This window comes from Pituophis catenifer, unplaced genomic scaffold, assembly GCF_029215685.1.
Source record: "Pituophis catenifer annectens isolate HBS135680 unplaced genomic scaffold, rPitCat1.0.hap2 SCAF_8, whole genome shotgun sequence".
NCBI classification, from domain to species: Eukaryota; Metazoa; Chordata; class Lepidosauria; order Squamata; family Colubridae; genus Pituophis; species Pituophis catenifer.
Genome location: NW_027256888.1, coordinates 24933510 through 24954696, shown reverse-complemented (window position 1 = coordinate 24954696; position 21187 = coordinate 24933510). Strand labels below are relative to the sequence as shown.

The following is a 21187-nucleotide window of genomic DNA, read 5'->3' as shown; positions in this document are numbered from 1 at the left end:
GCCTTCCTTCAGGTAAGATTATAAGAGCACCAGCATCACCATGGAGCTTTTAGTGTAGCTGGAGATTTGAGCTCTTTCAAACCCTCCCTCCCCAGGTGATCTGAAAGGACCCCAGCTTTATTTGCACCCTGTTAATCGCTCCTCCTGTCTTTGTCTGACTCAGCACTCCTAGGGTGGTGGTCCTTCTGTCTGGCAGCTGCTTGATGCCAAGCCAATGAAGGGGCAGGCGATGAGCACTGCCCTCCAAGGCCAGAAAAACTTGCTTTCTGCCTCTGGCTTTCACAGCCACTTGGGCTAAAGCCAAAGAGCTCCTGGACACCCCCTCACTCCGCCAGCCAGATCTTCTTTTTTGAAAGTTGCAGGGGAATCATGGAGAAAGCTCACTTCTTTCCTACCATAATTATAGACAGAATGATCTGGAGAAGATGAGGTTTTGTCTCTCTTGAGGGAAGATATAAAGCATGATAGCTCTCAAGACCCAGGTGGGCCAAAACCTTCTTTTTGTTAGGTTGAGGTGGAATGGTTTCCCCCATCCAGATCTTCACAACCTCCAATCCAGCGGAGGAAGAGGAGGAGGAAGAGGGTGACAGGGAAGTTGTTCTTGAGGGCAGTGGATCAACCACCGCAGGGCTCCAGCATGGATTCTGGAAGGCTTTGTGGATTTATCTCATTTTTAGGCCATGGTGCTGGAGTGGAATGAAATGTGCCCGGCTCTGGTTTGTGCCCAACCATCCAGGCCGACCCAGTTGCACCCACCTGGGCATGTCAAGTCATTTGCGCTGAGTCATTTGTGCTGACCTGGCCACGGCCACCTGATCATCCCTACCCATCTGCCACTGACCCATCTGAGCCAACCTGGCCAATGTGAGTCATCCTATTCCAGAACTAGGAAGTGTTTTGCTTGAGACATTTCTCAATTGTTGTTCTGGCCTAGACTCAGATTTTTTTAAAAAAATCAGAATGTGGCTTAGACTATGGCTGTTCCTTCTGTTCTTCAAGGTTATTCCTCCTGCCCAATACTCTGCCTTCTATAAGCATTAAGGCCACATCTTGCTTGGTCCTAAAGATTTTGCCAGTTGTCAGGGAAACTATTGGCAAAATAAGATAGAGACTGTAGTGAGAATAGGGAGTGTCAGTTTTTCTTCACTGGTAGTTTCTGCTTGAGTAAGATGGCACCATGCTTCTGTAGAGATAAAATGACTGCACCTATATTGCTTCCTGCCACTATCCCAGGGACCTTATTATGTTCCCAGAAAAGTAAGGTGCATCCTCTTGGCAACCTGGTTATTAATTGACTTGGGATTCGATAATCTGACCTGCTGCACTATAACTGAGTGATTATAGTCATTTTTTCAATATTGCTAACGTTATTTGATGTATATTAATGTATACTGGTATATTCCCTGCAATGAAATGTTTATATTCATGAGCAGGAAAACAAGAAGACTTCGCGATAACGAACAAGAAAAAGATCGAGCATTGCTGAAAGCCATGATTAAAGTGTGGAAAGAAATAAAATTCCTGCGGGATTTTCAGAAGTTTATTAACACACCCCTGAAGCTCTTCATGAGAAAGTATGCTTTTTGCAGGAATTACATTATTTAATATATTAAATTTAGGGCTTTTCTGCATACATTGCTTCTGACTTAAATCTAAGGCTTGGATCTCATTGAGATGATAAACAGGTAGTTCACTTACCTGTTTGTGAACCGTTTGAAGTTACTATGGCACTGAAAAAAGTGACGTGTGACCATTTTCACACTTATGACTATTGCAGCATCCTCTTGGTCAGTGATTTACATTAGGATGCTTGACAACTGACTCACATTTATGATAGTAGCAGTCAGTGGTGAAATCCAAATTTTTTACTACTGGTTCTGTGGGCGTGGTTTTGTGGGCGTGGCTTTGTGGGCATGGCAGGGGAAGGATACTGCCAAATCTCCATTCCTACCCCACTCCAGGTGAAGGATACTGCCAAATCCCCATTCCCTCCCTACTCTTGGGGGAAGGAAATTGCAAAATCTCCATTCCCATCCCACTTGGAGGCCAGCCAGAGGTGGCATTTGCCAGTTCTCCAAACTACTCAAAATTTCCTCTACCGGTTCTCCAAACTGCTCAAAATTTCCGCTACCGGTTCTCCAGAACCTGTCAGAACCTGTTGGATTTCACCCCTGGTTGCAGTGTCCCAAGGTCATGTGATCTTCTGACAAGCAGTGTCAATGGGGAAACCAGATTAATAACCGTGTTACTAATTTAACAACTGCAGTGATTCAGTTAACAAATATGGCAAGAAAAGTTGTAAAACAGGGCAAAACTCACTTAACAAATTTTTCACTTGGCAACATAAATTTAGGGCTTAATTGTGGTCATAAATTGTAGTTCTGCCTTATTGTAGCTTAAAGATAGAGCGCTACATGACTGAATGCTTTTTCAGAATAAAAAGTTAAAATTTTCTCCAGCTTTGCCCAGGTTGGGCTGGGAATTTCCTTTATTATGCAAATCACCAATAAATTGGCCAAGGGGCTGAATTTGAATAAAAGCAATAGTTAAGTATGCTATCTGCCCCATAGGTAGTTGTATAAACTGCCACAGAACGGAGGCAATGATGGAACTTTGCTTGAGAAATACGTTTCTATGTGACATCAGGGCACAATTTAAAAGAAAACAAATTGATTGTTGGATGTCAGAATACCTGAAACAGCTTTGATTTAAATGCCTGATTTTCCTCCAAGCTCAGGATAAAATGCTAGTATGGAAGGTGTGGTTCAATAGTTGTTTGAAGACAGAATATTTCAAGTTCAGTCCTTATAACAGTTTATGAAGTTGAAGAAACCCAGTAAAATAGTTGTTTGTATATATGCAATTGTTTGTGTATCTGTGTATTGTATATTTCAACAGTGGAACAATGTATGTATGGAGATCTGTCTGCAAAGGAGCAAAAAAATAGTTTGCTTAGATTTATAGTCTTGTTCTATGTTATATGAATATCCATAATGGGCATGCATATGTTTGCATTTCTCAGCCTCTCTGGGGAAAACATTGCAGCCACAAATTATAACTTCCCAAAGAATATGGCAGCAAAATGCTTGTCTGTTAGGCAGAGAACAGTCCTTTTCTTCAATATAAAATGATTCTCAATTGTGTAAAGTGTGTTTAATTGATCCCTCTACTCTTCTCCTCATGAGATACAGCAGTGATGGAACTTTGTTTGAGAAATACGTTTCTATATGACATCAGGGCACAATTTAAAAGAAAACAATTGATTGTTGGATGTCAGAATACCTGAAACAGCTTTGATTTAAATGCCTGATTTTCCTCCAAGCTCAGGATAAAATGCTAGTATGGAAGGTGTGGTTCAATAGTTGTTTGAAGACAGAAGATTTCAAGTTCAGTCCTTTTGGACTGCTTCTCTCACAATATTTCATATGTATCTAGGATAATCTAGATAACATGCAAATATATCCTTTGTATCCTGTGCCATATAAACAGCCAGTCAGTCAATCAAAGACAGCTGACATCTGCAGGCAAAGAAATTGATTAATGTTTCTGTAATCCTTTTGTTTCCTTTCAAGCATTTGCAAGAAGGAATGTCCAAAGGGACAGTGAAAGGGGTGCCTCTTAATTTTGTACCTCATAAAGAATTAGTGATCAGGAAAGAATTGCATTTCTTGAGGAAAAAAGACAACATAAAATGTATTGGACTGAAGGAATTATATTTCATGTCTGTGCTTCTTTCAAAAAAGAAAGTTAGGCAAAAATGATAAAAGCCATGATAGAAACTGAGATAGAGAACTTTTCTGGCTTTTATTTCTCCCACTTGCTGCACCCACTATTTTTTAGAATCACACACACACATTCTAAATGAAGCCACAATATTGATCATGTGAAAAATGCAACACGTTAGAATGTAATACACCAATACTGTTTTTATTTATGGCTTTGGTTTTAATTACTATTTGAAGGGAAGAAGTTGACCTGAAGTTGGATGAGAAGGCCTATGAGGCAGAAATTCAGACTGAAACAGCTGAATTACTAGAAGAATATAGTGAAGAGTATGAAATGAAAATGGATAAATATAAAACTGAACTTCGGGCATGGAAATCACAGGTTTGAGTCAGCATCATTGTGGGTGGGAAGTGTTTTTTGTTCACATACTATGTTGGCTAATGTGGGAAAGAGATTAGGCATGGGCTTCGTTGTCTAGCACAGTGTTTTTCAATTCTGGTAACTTTAAAATACATATACTTTAACAGCCTGCTAGCTGGATCATTAAGTGTCAGGTTTCGAGGTCGTCTCAAATAAATTGCATTTCAAATAAAGTCTTTGAAGTAAAACTCCCATTTATTAAGCACGACATTCTGAATCCGACTCCAATTGCAGCCAACACTGACTTCCAGACCCAAAACCCTCCCTTTCCGTTCCCCACTCCCCTGCACTCATTAGCCATCTTCCAAGTCACTCTACCCCTATCTACTGCTCCAACTCAAAGGAATTTCCCCCCTCCCCTCCCATCTCCTAGGGGATATTATCTCCAGGGAAAATAAGTAGGTGAAAAGTCAAACATCCCTTTCGAGATGCCTCCGCTTCTTCTTCCTATGTCAGCACTAGAGTAAATGCAACTTGAAGTGCTGACATTAAGTTGTTTTGAAGTCCACAGAACTTAATGACGCTGTAGTTGAGAAAGGCTGGTCAAGAGATGGCCAGTATAGGCAGTGGTGTCCTGGATGACTAGCTATGACATATATTAGAAAGAATTATTTTTTGCATTCTGTCCTTTCAGACTGTCACAATGTTAATATAGGCAAGAATCAAATCTACTTACAATCCTTTCCATATGAAACTAATCAACACTAGGAGGCAGTGGTGAAATCTAAAAATTTTCGCTACCAGTTCTGTGGGCATGGCTTAATTAGTGGGCATGACTTGGTGGTCAGGTGACTGGGTGGGCATGGCTTGTTGGTCAGGTGGGCGTGGCCAAGTTGACATCACTTCTTTGCCCCTTTTTAACCTACAAAACACAACACAACACATCTGGCTCACCCACAATGTAAAAGCAGCTGTGTTAGACCCAAAATGGCCCCTGCAACAAGCAGGAACCTCACACAGCCCCAAAAAGTCCAAAAAACCAACTTTCACACTTTACACACACACAACACAATTGGCTCACCCACAATGTAAAAGCAGCTGTGTTAGACCCAAAATGGCCCCTGCAACAAGCAGGAACCTCACACAGCCCCAAAAAGTCCAAAAAACCAACTTTCACACTTTACACACACACAACACAATTGGCTCACCCACAATGTAAAAGCAGCTGTGCTAGACCCAAAATGGCTCCTGCAACAAGCAGGAACCTCACACAGCCCCAAAAAGTCCAAAAAACCAACTTTCACACTTTACACACACACACAACACAATTGGCTCACCCACAATGTAAAAGCAGCTGTACTAGACCCAAAATGGCTCCTGCAACAAGCAGGAACTTCACATAGCCCCAAAAAGTCCAAAAAACCAACTTTCACACTTTACACACACACACAACACAATTGGCTCACCCACAATGTAAAAGCAGCTGTGCTAGACCCAAAATGGCCCCTGCAACAAACAGGAACCTCACACAGCCACAAAAAGTCCAAAAAACCAACTTTCACACTTTACACACACAAAATTCCACATACATCTTTGTGAGATTTTGTGTGTTTGTGTAGTTAGAATGAAACACTACAGAAACACACAAAATCTCAGAAAGCTGCACAAATTTTATTTTATTTTATTTTTATTTTTATATAAAAGCAGCTAAATTTAAAACTTCCTAAACTTTAAATGGCTAGGTCAAAAAAAAGGACAACTAAAAAAAACCCCAATTAACTATTTTTTTAAAGCTCCCAAAGGGGAAAAAAACTTACCCAATTGAAGGGACAAGGCAGGCAGGCAGATAGAGCTGCTCACCGATGAGCTTGATTGGAGGCAGGGAGATTCAGTTTCTTGCTGATGCAATGGATTGCAGGGATCACAGCAAGCGAAGCAAGGCAGGTGTTGCAACCAGCAGCTCAGGATTCAGTCCGAAGAGCGAAGGTAAGCAAGCTGGAGGCTGGGGTGGGGGGGAGGAATTTTTGCTACCGGTTCTCCGAACTGCCCGCCACCATCGCTATCTACTTGCCCGAGCCAGTCCGAACTGGGAGCATTTCACCCCTGCTAGGAGGGTAGTTTCTATGATCATTTACCATGATTGTCAAATGCTAGTGGCAGTGTGTTTCAATACTAGATTCAATCCCCCACTCACTCACATAAGCTCAGTCTGTCTTTCTATCAGCCTAGTCTCTCTAAGAGAATTGTAGACATCTAAAAAATAAGAGTGCTTTGTATATTTTTCTTCAGTTCCTGAAAGAAAAGCAGAATATATATATAAAAAACAATAATGGTCTACATCAAAGCCACTTTTAATCCAAAGATACCTTTTCAAAAGGCAACTGGACTTTCTTGTTTTTTACTTCAAAAATGTTCTGCTTATCATCTATGAAGCTTCTTCAGATCTCTTCTTCTTGATGAGAAGTGAAACATTTTCAAAGAAAAACCCAAGGAAGTCCAGTTACCTTTTAGGGAAAAAAAAAACACCTTTGGGACAACCATGATCTGGATGATTGAGAATCTCCATCGACATTAAGCCATTTTTAAGGATAAAGTCCTGTTAAAGCCTTTATTTGTAAGAATTTCTCTAAATTCCAAGATTTAAAAAAAAAACAGGTAAACTTCTAATAATAGAATAACTGTAGTAAAAATTTGTAACATCCAGCCACCAGTTGAATTATTTATCACATTCATTTATCAAATTAGAGAAAAAAATGGTCAGTTCAGCAAAATCCATGCATGAGAGATCCACCAAAAACAAATACATCTTTTCACCCATATAGAAAAATCAAAAGAAACAAAAAAAGAAATCAAGTCAACACTTGGAAGATGAAGAATCTGAGCAAATGGAGGAACCTCTGAAGCCTCTTCCACCTCCCCCAGTTGACCAACAGCAGGTGGAGCTGCAAGTTCGCAGAAGAGCTGCTGAGAACAGAAGGCAGCCTGGAGAACCAGTTCTAATCCCTGAATTAAGCTTGGTGGGGAGCATCACTCCAAATGAGGCTTGTCCTAGGTGAGCCATATTAGCATAAAATCAAAGTATCACTAGAATCTAATCACAATTAAAAGCAGTTCCGAGCTTTGCCACAATTCTTTTCTTGGCATTCTCTTCAATTCTGGGAGACATATCTGTCCTTTAAGGCATCTGGGCATCTTCAGGAGGGTTTCCACTGATCAAAGTCCCTGGGCAGGTTCATAGTATACACCAGGGTCTTTTAAGGTTTTGAAGATCAACTCAGCACCCTAAATAATCCCTAATAGGAAATCAGCAGTCAGCTACCTAAGTGTCAAGCCACAGTCTCCTCAGCACTACATTCTTTTATATAATTTTATGACATTTTATTTCTAACTGCCTAGAATCACTTAGGTAGTGAGATGGGCAGGGCCTAACCAATCCCAGAAAGATTTCACAGGATCACATCTCCCATCTAATTTTCCCAAAGTTCCCCAAAGCAACCAAAGCATGCTTGATTGAAAAAGTCCAAATAATTAATTTCATTCAAGTGCATCAAGAGGTATGGATCCATCATTTTCTCAATTATTTATTTTTATTCAAAAATGGAAGATTTGAGATCGGCCTGTAATTACAAAGCTCCCAGACCCAGATGAATTTTTTTTCCAGTTATGGTCTTATAACTGCCTCTTTTAAGTCATGTTGAGAAACACAATGATTTCTAAATGAGATGCGCGTTCTTAACATTGGTTTATCTGCCAGTGTATTTTAATATCTGAAGATTCTGTTGATAATAATTAAAGCATTTAAATATTTGCTCCTTCTCACTTCATATAAACTGGAAATGAAAAGTCTTTGAAAAGTCAGTAGAAAACTAAGTTTTGAAAATGTTGCTGACTCTCCAAATCAGTTCCTAAGATGTTTATTTTCAGAATGCCAGATGTTTGAAAGTAAAGACTGTTCATTCATGCCAGGCAAGGGGCCAGTCTGTTTTCAATCCCACAGTTGTGGGCCAAAGAACATTTGAAAATAATGTCCCTAGCATTCAGCAGAGACAGCATTGTGGTTTTTCCTATTTTTTAATTGAAAGTTTCCTCATTGCAAAAGAAAACAAAACAAAAAAGCAAGTTCAGCCTTTTTCTCTTCCAAAGAAGCAATGTTGTGGTCTTTCTGGCCATGTCTTTGGCAGTTATTCTGCAGCCAGCCTCTACTTTTCAAGATGGCAGAATGTGGGCCTAAGGTATTGATGTGTAATTTTATTTTGGGATAAGAGCCTGTGCTTTAGAACTTTTATGATTGTGTGTGTATGTGGGGGGGGAGGGGGGTTTCCTCCAAAGCACAATGGGATATTGGCAGCTCAAGAGGTTTTTTTCCTCCTCTCTAGAAATCTCCTCTCCTCTGCATTTGTAGATGAAGGTTAATTATCCTATTCCCATGGCTTGTCCAATTCTTAGTTATGGACAATGGATGCTGTTTCTCATTGTATGGACCTGTGCTTTCTGCATATTGTGTCAGACATACTTTTTATTGTATTTTTTAATGTGTGGATCCAGATTGGATAATATTTAGCCCTTGAGCAGAGAGAAAAATAAATTGCACAACTGCACATTTTGAGCATAAGAGAGAAGCAAGTTATAAACTCCTAAATCCACTGCTCAATCCAACAAGTTAAGATATATATTTTTGATTTTAGGTTTGTATGTTCTTTTCTATTGTTAGATAATTGGGACATTTTAGAGATGTGAAAAAGGGATTGCACACACTGCATAGAGTGAAGATTATCATGCAGTTACACTCAAGCCACCTGTTACGATTGGTTCTATTTTTGCCTTCTTTTGCCACAATAATTATATTTCTATTTTGTTATCTTAATTCTTTCTCTTCTATTCTTTAATATTATTCAAGCAAATGTACATGTTTTATTTACTTGTTGTTAACCTGTTTGTAGAACTGAAGTTGCAAGACGTGAAGATGTGAAGAAAAGGTCTATCTTCTTAAAAGTTCTTTTCAATTCCAAAGAGGTGTCTAGAACAGTTTCTCGGCAGATGAGCTCAGACTTTAGAATTCATTTTGGGCAGATTTTTAATGTGCAAATATTCAATTGGCCAGAGAGTTTAAAATTGCAGGTAAGTTATTGTGTTAAACATATAGAGAAACAGTAGAACATAAATGCTCTTATCTATGGCAAGAATTCTGAAGAAATTCTAACTTCAGTCATTTAGATGTAGTTCCATAGAGGAACTTAAGTAATATATTTTGTCCATGGATTTGAATGATAGAAGGTTCTTTTCATAATGAAATTCTGTTCATGGACAAAGCTACTCTCACTTTCTTGTATGGGATATAGATGACATGCTCAATTTTTATTCTACACTGCTTCAATAGCAGTTTGAACCACCATCTGCTTCAAACAAAATTCTTCAAAACTTTCACCCCAACTAGTTATGTATATGCAATGGTAAAGAGCTTGTAAAGCATAAATGTTAATAATTTTCTATTAATTTAATATCATTCCTTTGAACTGCTGGTGTTTCCTCCATAGTTGCTGATTTTGGAGTCCATGATCTAGTGGCTTTTGCTCCTCAAGAGCTGGATTTTCAAATGAGAATCACCTTCTCTGCTTTCACTTGTCAGGGAAGGGGAGCCCATCCAAATACCATTCTAGTATATCCCAAGCTAGAGCATATATTTACAGTGTAGCCCTGATATTATGATACACGAGAGACAAGCAATTCTAACTTATACCAAGCTTCTCTGGTCCCTTGAAATGCATGTACTTATTTATGGCCATGAGAACATATTTGAAAAAAGGGTGTAAATTAAATATAATTACCAAATACTCAAAGTGATTAGGGCTTGGAATACTTTCTTCCCTTTATTACAGGTATATGAAACAATTGGACTCAGCAGCGCTAACTTGTTAATGGAAGTATTTGTGCCCATCCCGGAGACGACTATTCTGACAGGAAGAGCTCCAATAGAAGAAATTGAATTCAGCAGTGACCAGTGTGTAACACTGGACCATGAAGGAGTGGGCAGTGGTACAGAGATTGTTCCATTTCTTATTTGTTCATGTTCAGAGGATTGCAAACCAGCTAACGTAGTTGACAATTTGTGACTTTATATACTTATATAGTATATAAATACTTATATAGTATGTCCATAGATATAACTGTCATCTCGTAGGTAACTTGAGGTGTTCAGCCTCACAACCACCTTTGATAGATCTCCAAAACTTGCTGAAAACTGGTTTCCTTCCTCCCTCCCTCCCTCCCTTCCACTACGGAAAAATACAAGAGCATTAAAGACTATGCAAACCATATCTTTTTATTGGTTCAAAAGAACACAAACCTTGGTTGATTTGTCAGATCTGAGCAGGACCTGTCTTTTTTATCTCTTCTTGCAGGGGTTCCATTTTCATTTGAAGCAGATGGTAGTAATAATATGATTTTAATGACTTCTGGTAAAGTGTCATGCAGTGTGTCATGGGCAGTTGGAGGAAATGGGATACCACTGGTTCCTCCAATCTCACAGAAGAACTCTGCTCTTTCAAGGTATTGAACTTCAACAGAGTTCAATTCAATACTCTGTCAGACTGCATTTTGGAATAATACTTAGAGATCATTGTTTTAGCCAGAGGTTGAATTATATTTTAACTTCTTTTGCATGCATGCATGTGTCAGCTGAACATCATTGTCTCTTGAACTACTTTGTACTGGCATTGTGTATTATTTCAAGCCCAATGATATTTCATTGAATAAAAATATTTCAGATTTATTTTCTCTCTATTAACTTACCATGAGTTTATTAAACAGTACATATCTTCAACAGTAGTGAGTCTTGTGAAATGATGGGATGTGATTGTAAAGCTGTTTGTAAATTTTATTTGAAAAGGCAAATTAATGAGCTTATACAAAATTGGCAATCCATTACTAGAAACACTAACCATAGAAATTCTTTCATTTTTTTTTCTTCCAAAATATTAGGAAGATTTCTTTTAACCAGTTGTTTTCACTCTTATGTCAAAATTTCAGTTCCTTAAAAAAAGTGGATGCTATTGCATCAGTTGGCACATCTGGATTAACTGACATGAAGAAATTAGCCAAGTGGGTGACTGAAACAAAACTTGATCCTAATGATCCAAGCAACGCAGCCCTAATGCAGTTTTTAAAAGTAAGAACTTTCTATTATTCATGATGCTGAACTTCCAGAATTTTTATCCTACATTTTCCCAAAGCCTCACCTGAAAAGTTAGTGATGCAGGTTAATATAATTAATAGTCAGACGATTGTTCCTTTTGGCATATTCCTTACATGTGTGCACAGATGGTTGTCTCGGATGCATTGAATGTTTCATTAGAAAAAGGGTCTGGGCTTTGACCCTAATTCTTTATTCTGTAACACAGATGCAAATTCTAGAGGTGGAACACAAAGGCAGGCCCAGATAGAACAGGTTACTGGTGCCAGCCCTGGAAGTTACTGGTGTGATTACCATTGTTGTTTTTTTCCTCCTTCCAGAGGACTTGTTATGGTATTGCTAAAACATTTAATAGCCTCAAGTTAGAAGTTAGAAGATAAGTTGGACAAGGATCCAGAGGTTAGCTTTATTGTTTATTTCTGTAGAAGTATAGTGATTTCTTACATGTAATACAATTCCAGCTCCTCTTTTGTTAGGTGTGTTTCGTTTGAACAATTTATATCCTAGTTGTGTGTTCCAATCATAGGTTCCACCTCACCAATATCTACACTATTGTATTTCCCTTTGTGTACTAGGACTTCAAGCTCTCCCTGTTTGTCCCCTTTATTATAAGCATTGGTATACAGGCATTTGAGCCCTCGTGGTTGAACTTCCTATATCTCCTGATTGTACTTGTGTGTCCTTTCTTTACTACTCCTTTCATGTTATTTGATTTGTTGTGTTGGGCTTTGTGTCCTATAAATAGGTCTCCTTCCCCCTGCACTTTTAGTTTAAAGCCCTTTGGTTAGGGAGCCAGTTGTTTCCCTAACACATTCTTGCTGGTCTTCATGACATGAAATCTGTCTCTTGCTAGAAGCCCTTCATATAGAAAGTGTAATCCATGGTTTACAAATCCAAAGTTCTTATGATGCCACCATCCTTTGAGCCAGCGGTTTACTTCTGAAATGTTCCATTCCCTCATTGGTTGGTTGTTCACCTTTCATCCTGAATACAGATGAGAACACAATCTGGGTACCCACATATTTTGCTTTTCTGTCTAGTTGTGTGAAATTGATACAGGCTCTTAGTTGTATGATTCATCTTGACATGAAAATGTAGAAAGGGATAGCAATCAGTGAACTTGATTATTTTAGTAAGCCTCTCTATCACATCTTTGCACTTGGGAGACAATTCATTTCCCTTAAGATATTGTGAGGTATACAAATTGATGACTCTGTTCCTTTGAGTAGTGAATTACCAATCAGCAACACATGCCATTTTTTCTTTGGGGACATTTGAGCTTCTTTAGTTCTTATCACTACACTACACTTTGCATATTTCCTTTCTGGAGAACACTATGAAACCAATTGCTCAATTCCAAAGAAAGTAGGAACTGGCTTCTCAGTTTTTTTGTTCTTTGCATGACATGCTACCATTGCCCTTGCCCTTCCTGTTGTGTCTGCCAGCAGCCTGCAGAGCTGGCAGCAGAGTCGGACAGTGAGGAGACTGGGGAGGAACATGGGCCAGGCCTGGAGTCTGGGGAAGGCTTGGACGAGGGCTCTGCGTCGGAGGCAGAGAAGGAAGTACGTGCTGCCTCCGGAGCCTCCAGAGTCAGACCTCAGTGAGGCAGAGGAATAGGGGGAACCTGTTCCCAGTGCGTGCATGAGCAGAGCTGCCAGAAGGCAAGAACAGTTAAAACAAAAGGGACGACTCGGGAGTAGGGCTTGGAGATGATTGGCCCCTCCCATAGGACTTAAAAGAGGAGCAAAGGCACAGGGGCCTTTGCAGGAAGCAACACTGTTCATTCTGTACAGTTTAAAGTCTGAAGCTCTGTTTGATTCTGGACTCCATGTGGCTTTGCCAATTAGGTCTTTGGCAGCGTGTCAAGGGAGATAAAGATGGGTGATTATCAGCCTTATCCTGAAGGACTCTTTACAACTATTTGGGACTCATCTGTGAATGAACAGAATTCAGAGCTGTTAAAATAAAACAGGTTTTTGGGACTACTCGTGTGTTTTACTGACTCAGGAAACCCAGGTCAGAACACTTCCTCTTTGTCTTCTTTGCTTAGCTCTGTTTGGATAGAGATTTCTGATGTTTAATAGGAGGTCTTCATGTTCAACATTGAAACTCAGTGTCTAATGTGTGAGTGTCTGGAGTTTTAGTGACTTTATGTGCCTCGGCTTGAAGCCTTGGCCTATCTTTTCTTTTGTTTGCCTTTGCCCATATGAGTAAATTTCATAGAAGAAGCAATAACCAACCAAAAAAAAAGTCCAAGTTACAGTAAAAACAAAGGTTTATCTGCACAATAATTAACATTGGGAATACTTAGGTATTTTGTGCTGTGCATTTTTAAGGAAGATTTTTTAGAAATGCCAATTTGAAATGTATTCATTGCATAAAATTGTTTTCCACCTTTATAAATATTTTAATTATAACTTTCTAGTGTTTGGGTTGCATTAAAAAAGACAGATTTGGTTTATTTGCAGTTAGAATAGAATACTTTATTTGGCCAAGTATGATTAGACAAGCAAGGAATTTGTCTCCAGTGCAGGAGCTCTCAGTATACGTGCAAAGAAATAGTAATTATCATCATCAACATCATAATATCAATAAGAGGGGATAGTAAAGAAGATAAAGATAATAATAATGCTACAGCCATACAACTTGAGTCAAATGTATATAGACATTAGACAGTACTGTGTGAATTAGGTGTTCAGCAGAGTGATGGGCATGAGGAAAAAACCTATCTCTTTGTCTAGTTGTTTTGGCATGCAAAGCCTTGTAACGGTATCCCAAAGAGAGGAGTTGAAGCAGTTTATATGCAGGATGTGAAGGGTCTGTAGCAGTGGTGAAATCCTCCGAGGTATTGTATGCGCAACTTCAGTACTTTAACAGAATAATCCCTAGAGATGTAGTTATTGTTATATAGAGAGAATGGAGAAAGCGCATAGCCATGAAGGGCACTAGTGCTAATTTCCTGGGTATTAGATGTATTTTCCCTAGCTTCACCTGTTCCTTCCAATGTGTCAAAAATCCATCTACAAATATGGATAGGTATGTCTAGCTGAATCAATTTAGAGTGAAGTATGTCTATGGAGATTCTCAGTCATCCAGGTCATGGTTGTCCCAAAGGTGCTTTTTCAAGAGGCAACTGCACCTTTTTGTTTTTTTCTTCTTTCCATTCTCCATCATCCAGTCAGAGTTGAAGAAGATTCTTAGATGAGAAGTGAAACTTAAAGAAAAACAAAAAAGTGCAATTTAGAATAAAGAATTTCTGGAATGATGGTATTGAATGCTGAGCTGAAGGGTACAAAAAGGATCCAGGCGTAGGTTCCTAGAGATTCAACATGTTGCAATATGTAGTGCTGTACCATATTGACAGCATTATCTGCTGATCTATTTGATTGATAAGCAGTGGTGGGATTCAAATAATTTAACAACTGGTTCTCTGCTGCTCCTCCTCCTCCCCTCGTGCCAGCCGCTCCATTTTCCATTTCAGCACGGTGCCGCGGAGCTTGCCCCAGCTACCACCGCCCAGATGCCCTCTCTTCCCCCAAGCATTTCTTTGCTAACCTGATTTCCAGATCTATTGTGTTTCTTCGTCGCATTTCTCACTGTCCTGTGCAGGGTTAGGGTTCAATCAATTCCAACTTCATGAGGTCTTAATTTTTTCACGAGAGGTTGGAATTGATTAATTGAGCTTTTTTTTTTTTAGTCCCACAAACTTTTGTTTTCCTGCACACGACGGCGAGAAACACGATGGAGAAATGTGACACAGCTGGAAATCAGGTTAGCAAAGAAATGCTTGGGGAAAGGGAAGGCATCTGGGTGCCAGATGCTGAAATGGGCCAGTGTTGTTGCTCCGTTGCCTGAGCCTGTGTCATCGGCAGGAGAGGACTCCGAGAGTGAAGGAGAGGAGTTGGCAAGGCCTCCCTCTCCAGGACCCTTCTCTCTGGCAATGCCTCTGGAGGACACCGAAGGCCAAAAGATAGGCTCAGAACCAAGCACGTCCCCGCAGCCACAGGTGGACAGTGACGAAGGAGAAAAGTGCTGGCTGGACCCTCGCCAGAGGCGCAGGGAGAAGCGTGCGCAGCAGAGGGGAAGGCGTGCCAGAGATTAGCTGAGTCACTGGACCACACCCCACAGGGTATAAATGTGGGTGTGGAGGCCGGTTCAGTTTGTGACGAGCAAAAACTGGAAACACCCCATGATCTCTGCTTTACTGGACTTTGTCTGCTTTATTGGACTGCATTTGGATTAATCTTTGTTTTGTGTGAGTAAAGTGTGAATTGGCAGCTAGCCACTGGGTTGCTGCCAGCTTTATCATCAAAGAGTTTTGTCGTGTGGCTTATTAACTCCGGGCCGTCTGTGGGTGTGTGTGCGTGGTACGGGGACAGAACAGCCTGTCTCTCTCCTGCAGCTGCCCAGGCCCGCTGGAGGGAAGGCCAGCATCTACTGGCACTTAAACGCAGTGGCATTCCAGCTCTGGCCAGTAAGGGGCAGCTGACATGGGTGCTGCAGGCAGGATGCCCGTTTGTTTCAGCACTCTCCCCAACCCTCTGGTGCTCCACCAGTGCTTTGGCACCTGGGCTGCTGCCTTATGCACAGGCCCCGCCTCCTTCTTAAAGTAAGACATCCTCAAAAATAAGACCTAATGGGTCTTTTCAAAAGACCCAGTCTTGTTTTCAGGGAAACATAATAGTTTTCGCTTGAGTGACGTGATCGAAGGTGCCTGTCAGGATTCCAACTAATAGTTCCACATCAAGCAAAACTCCAAGGCATGTAGATTCATCAAAGAATAACTTTATTGGAAATATCATAGTGGCACAGATCTGGTGAAAACCGACTCTAAAAGTTCCCGCAGTTTTCACCTAGTTAAAAGAGAACGTTTTCCCACAACCCCAAAGATCAGAAATGATTCTACCCAATTCCTGCAACCATTCTTCATATGTTTTAGCCTCCTAATCATCTTTGTTGCTCTTCTCTGCATTCTTTCCAGAATCTCTACTTTTTTTTCTACTCTCAGTCTGGCAGGCTGTATGAACTCGCACTTCAGGTTTTTGTCTATAAAGATCCGTAGATCCTCTAATTCTCTGAGTGTCATCGAATACAGCTTTGGCTTGGGCAGTTTAGCCCCTGGCAGGATTTCTTTTTATTTATTTATTTCTTTTTTATTTTTTAATTACTAACATTACAAACAACATATACAATATTTCACCCTGTGCTATACATAAGAAAGTAAGATTTGGTTCTTCGGATATATCCTCATGATCGCCAAAATCCACGTTCTCGGGGTACAGGTACCGAAGCATCCAATTTTCCCAGCGCATAGTCCACGAATGGCAGGATTTCTATGGAGTAGTCATTTGATGGGTGAGGTGGGAGTGTATCTGACCTCTTCTCACTGAAAACATCCTATAGGTCCCAGTATTCTTTGGGGATCTGAAGATTACTGTGGGGCTGTTTTTTGGTTGCAGCCCCCACTTTCCTCCTTGGCATTAGCCATGGCATCTTAAGGGTGGGTTTCTTACAGTCTTTGTCCCGGCTCCCCTCATGGGTAGCCCGCCAGATCTTTAATAAGCCCCTTCTCCAATGCACATAAAGGTTCCACTTCAAAAGCCAAGACAGGCCTAACACCAGAGGCTACTCCATGCCTGGGGCCCCAATAAAGCTTAGAGTCTCATTTCTATCGGCTCAGTGATGAACATCGCCAGGATCCCCCTTGCCACTGAGCCATCCAGTTGGCAAAACACTATGGGCACTCTTAAATTGCTTGCCATCTTTGGGAAATGGGTTGAACTGTTCTGACCTAGGCTTCCTTAGAAAGCATGAAGCAAAGTCTTAATCCCAGTAAAACCTCTTTTATTAACATGACTGTGAATTACGTTCATTCACAGTCAACAAGACTTTGGCAAACAAGTCTTTCAGAGGAATGTTTATCAACCCCCACCTTATCTCACTTGGAATGCTGCCAGAGAACCAATTTCCAAATGCAGAGCAAGACCAAATTTGGCACCGAGTCTATTAGATTCATGAACAGAATTTTCCAATCTTGAAACAAGATGAACTAATTGCTTCCTGCAAAAGCTCACATCCTGTTTGCTCCTCTTTTATGTCCTGTGGGAGGGGCCAATCATCTCCAAGGTGCGGCCTTATTCCCGAGTCTACCCTGCTTTCTTAATTGTTCTTCTCTTCTGGCAGCTCTGTCCATGCTGACACTGGGAATGGGCTCCAGCTATTCCTCTGCCTCGCTGCTGTTTAACTCCCTCTCTGCTTCCGATGCAGAGCTCTTGTCCGAGCTTTCACCACCCCCCAGGACTGGCCCAAGTTCCTCCCCAACCTCCTCACTGTCTGACTCTGCTGCCAGCTCCACTGGCCACCGGCGGACCACAAGATGAACTCTACAACTTCCACTCCTTTTAGGGCTATTTTTTAGGGCTCTCAATGGTGGCTTTGCCTGCTTTTTGGCAGCTCCTGGAGTTGTCTTTTGGGTTGGATGTGTGGCTCGGCAGTCAGCAGCTTGATGGCCTTCTTTTCCACACTGAAGCAGCCGGTGGATCATCGGTGTGGACTCTGCTCGTGTGTTTTGGTGCCTCTTTTTTTCTTGGGGAGGGATCTTCACAACCCACAACTTGGCTGATTTTTGGGTTGTTCCAGGTTAATCTCCTCCTCTGCTAGAATGTATCAACCATGGAGGATGTGGAGGCACCCCTGGACACGCAGGTATTGTAGATCTTGTCACTCAGCCCATCTCAGAAACAGCTGATCAAAATGTCTGGCCAATTGGTTAGCCAGCAGGCCAGGTCCCGGAACTCTTGGGTGCACTTGCCCACTCCTCTGTCTCTGGCTAATTGTTTTTATACAATCTCTGGTTTTTCAGTCAGCCAAGGAGTACTCAAAGTGCTTCCTAAGGGAGGTCATAAACATTCAAAGTTTCTCTGCTCTGGGGTGTCATCATTATGGAGGGTGACCATCCACTCAGCTACAGGCCCCTCCAGCATCATGGTCATGCATTGCTCTTTTACCCCTTCAGTGGCTTCTCCCCACATATAGGTCCAGGCATGCACCAGGAAGAACCCCAGCTGCTTCAGATCTCCATTGAATTTTATGGCAAGGGTGGGTGTCTTGCGATCCCTCCATTGCTCAGGAGCTGGGCCCATAGCCGGGGCAGGTTGGGGTGCAGGGCCCAGTGCAGGGAGGGTTGTCACAGTCAAGGTGCCCACTGCTGTTGCAGTCGTGGCCACAGAAGCGGTTGCTCCATAGCACATTGTGGCTGGGGCCAGCTGGTTAGCGAGGTTCACAGCCTGGGTCACCACCTCTCATGCCTTGAAGTTGTTGAATGAACCTCTCAGGAACTTTAGGTCTTGCTCCAGCATCCAGTCCTCTCGATCTGGCTCATCTGTGTTCTGTTCCTCCAGCTCCACACACTCTTCTCATCGATGGCTGCCATGGCTCTGGTGGATGAACTTCATCCTCATGGGCTTCTCTTTCCATTCCTCCATTTTCCCAACCCTGGGGGACCATCAGGGTCTTGGCAGATCATCTTCTCCCAGCCATTTGGATAGATCCAGCCCTCCAAAAAGGGGGTTTTGAGGACACTCCGCCCCAGGCCTCAATCTCTTCCTGGTCGCTTCCTTGAGCCGACATCGTTTCAATGGTCCCCCCAGTAGAGGCAATTTCCGGCACCTTAGGAAAGAAAGAGCCTCGACTCCATTAGGTTGAAGCAGAAGGTTCTTATAGAATAGAATAGAATAGAATAGAATAGAATAGAATAGAATAGAATAGAAGAATAGAATAGAATAGAATAGAATAGAATAGAATAGAATAGAATAGAATAGAATAGAATAGAATAGAATAGAATAGAATATTTATTGGCCAAGAGTGCTTGGGCACACAAGGAATTTGTCTTTGGAGCATATGCTCTCAGTATACATAAAAAGACACTCGTCAAGAATCACAAGGCACAACACCCAGTGACAGTCATACGGTACAATAAGCAATCAAATCATACTAGGAAACAATATCAATATAAATCACAAGGATACAAGCAACAAAGTTACAGTCATGCAGTCACAAGTGGGAGAAGATAGGCGACAGGAATGATGAGAAGACCAATAGCAATAGTAATGCAGCCTAACATGAATAGTTTGACAGTGTTGAGGGAATTATTTGTTTAGCACAGTGATGGCGTTCGGGAAAAAACTGTTCTTGTATCAAGTTGTCTTGGTGTGCAGTGCTCTATAGCGTTGTTTTGAGGGTAGGAATTGAAACAATTTATGTCCAGGATGTGAGGGGTGAATATTTTCACAGCCGTCTTTTTGACTTGTGCAGTATACAGGTCCTCAATTGAAGGCAGATTGGTAGTAATTGTTGTTTCTGCAGTTCTAATTATCCTCTGAAGTCTGTGTCTGTCTTGTTGGGTTGCAGAACCAAACCAGACAGTTATAGAGGTGCAGATGACAGACTCAGTAGTTCCTTTGTAGAACTGTATCAGTAGCTCCTTGGGCAGTTCGATCTTCCTGAGTTGGCGCAGAAAGAACATTCTTTTTTGTGCTTTTTTTATGACCTTTTTGATGTTAGGTGTCCATTTTAGGTATTGAGATATGATAGAACCTAGAAATTTGAAGGTCTCTACTGTTGATACTGTGTTGTCTAGTATTGTAAGAGGTGGTAGTATGGGAGGATTTCTCCTAAAGTCTATCACCATTTATATAGTTTTGAGTGTGTTCAGTTCCAGATTGTTCTGGTTGCACCAAGAGGCTAGTTGTTCAACCTCCTGTCTGTATGCGGATTCATCATTGTCTCGAATGAGACCAATCAATGTTGTATCATCTGCAAACTTCAGTAGTTTAACAGATGGATCGTTTGAGATGCAGTCATTGGTATTTAGAGAGAAGAGAAGTGGAGAAAGCACACATTCTTAGGGGGGGGGCTGTGTAATTGTACAGGTGTCTGATATGGTTTTGCTTAGCTTCACCTGCTGCTTCCTGTCTGTTAGGAAGCTTGTGATCCTCTTACAACTGTGTTCAGGTACCACTAGCTGATATAGTTTAGTTAGAAGAATGTCCGGTATGATGGTATTGAATGCTGAACTAAAGTCGACAAAGAGGAAGTTTGGTTGCAAGTAAAGTCAGGCTATCTCTAAGGTTTTCCCATGCAAAAAAAATATAGAAAAGGTTCCTTTCTCCCCTACCCCGTGACCAGTCTGTACTTTGCCAATTGGAGCTCACCAAGATGTTATGAGAACAGTGAGATAATGTGGGCAATTCACATTCCTTTTTCAGGATGCATGGCCTCGGTGCAAATTGGTTCCAGGTGTCTTCATCACCTGTCATTTCCCCCTCCCTATTTCCCATCATGTACACACAATCATATTATCCATTTATCCACCACTCCACTCCAACTTTTGATGGCAGGAACTGGCAGGACTTGGCAAATAGGTTGACCCCCTCAAATATTAGAACACTGCTATCATGTCACCCCACATCCTTCTTTTCACTAAAGTAGACATACCCAATTCCTGAAACCATTCTTCATTTAGCCTCTATCCCCCTAATCATCTTCATTGCTCTTATCTGCATTCTTTCCAGAGTCTCTACATTTTTTATATTGTGGTGACCAAAAACTGGATGCAGTATTCCAAGTGTAGTCTTACCAAGACATTACAAAGTGGTACTAACACTTCATGTGATCTTTTTTTTTTATTGAAAAAGTTTTTCAAATACAAATTTTTCCCCCTTTTTCCCCCCCCTCCTCCCTAACCCCCCCTCGCCCTCCCCTCCCCCTGTGGCTTCTTCAAAGTAAAACCCAAATTCATAACAGATTATATAATACTTTACCATCCCCTTGCTCCATCCCCCCATATGCTGACCCTTTCTTTCTAATAATATTATTATATCCCCCTTATACTATACATTTCAAAATAACATT

General features: G+C 41.1%; 1 protein-coding gene across 1 annotated transcript in view; it reads left to right on the top strand.

Annotated features, from left to right (window-relative positions):
- CC2D2A (coiled-coil and C2 domain containing 2A) overlaps positions 1-21187 on the top strand; it is a 270839-nt gene that overhangs the window by 106151 nt on the left and 143501 nt on the right. Inside the window, exons 11-17 of the mRNA XM_070948913.1 lie at positions 1434-1574; positions 3963-4107; positions 6909-7138; positions 9027-9204; positions 9963-10119; positions 10485-10632; positions 11113-11251. Coding sequence (XP_070805014.1) covers positions 1434-1574; positions 3963-4107; positions 6909-7138; positions 9027-9204; positions 9963-10119; positions 10485-10632; positions 11113-11251 — 1138 coding nt within the window. The remainder of the gene's footprint in view (positions 1-1433; positions 1575-3962; positions 4108-6908; positions 7139-9026; positions 9205-9962; positions 10120-10484; positions 10633-11112; positions 11252-21187) is intronic.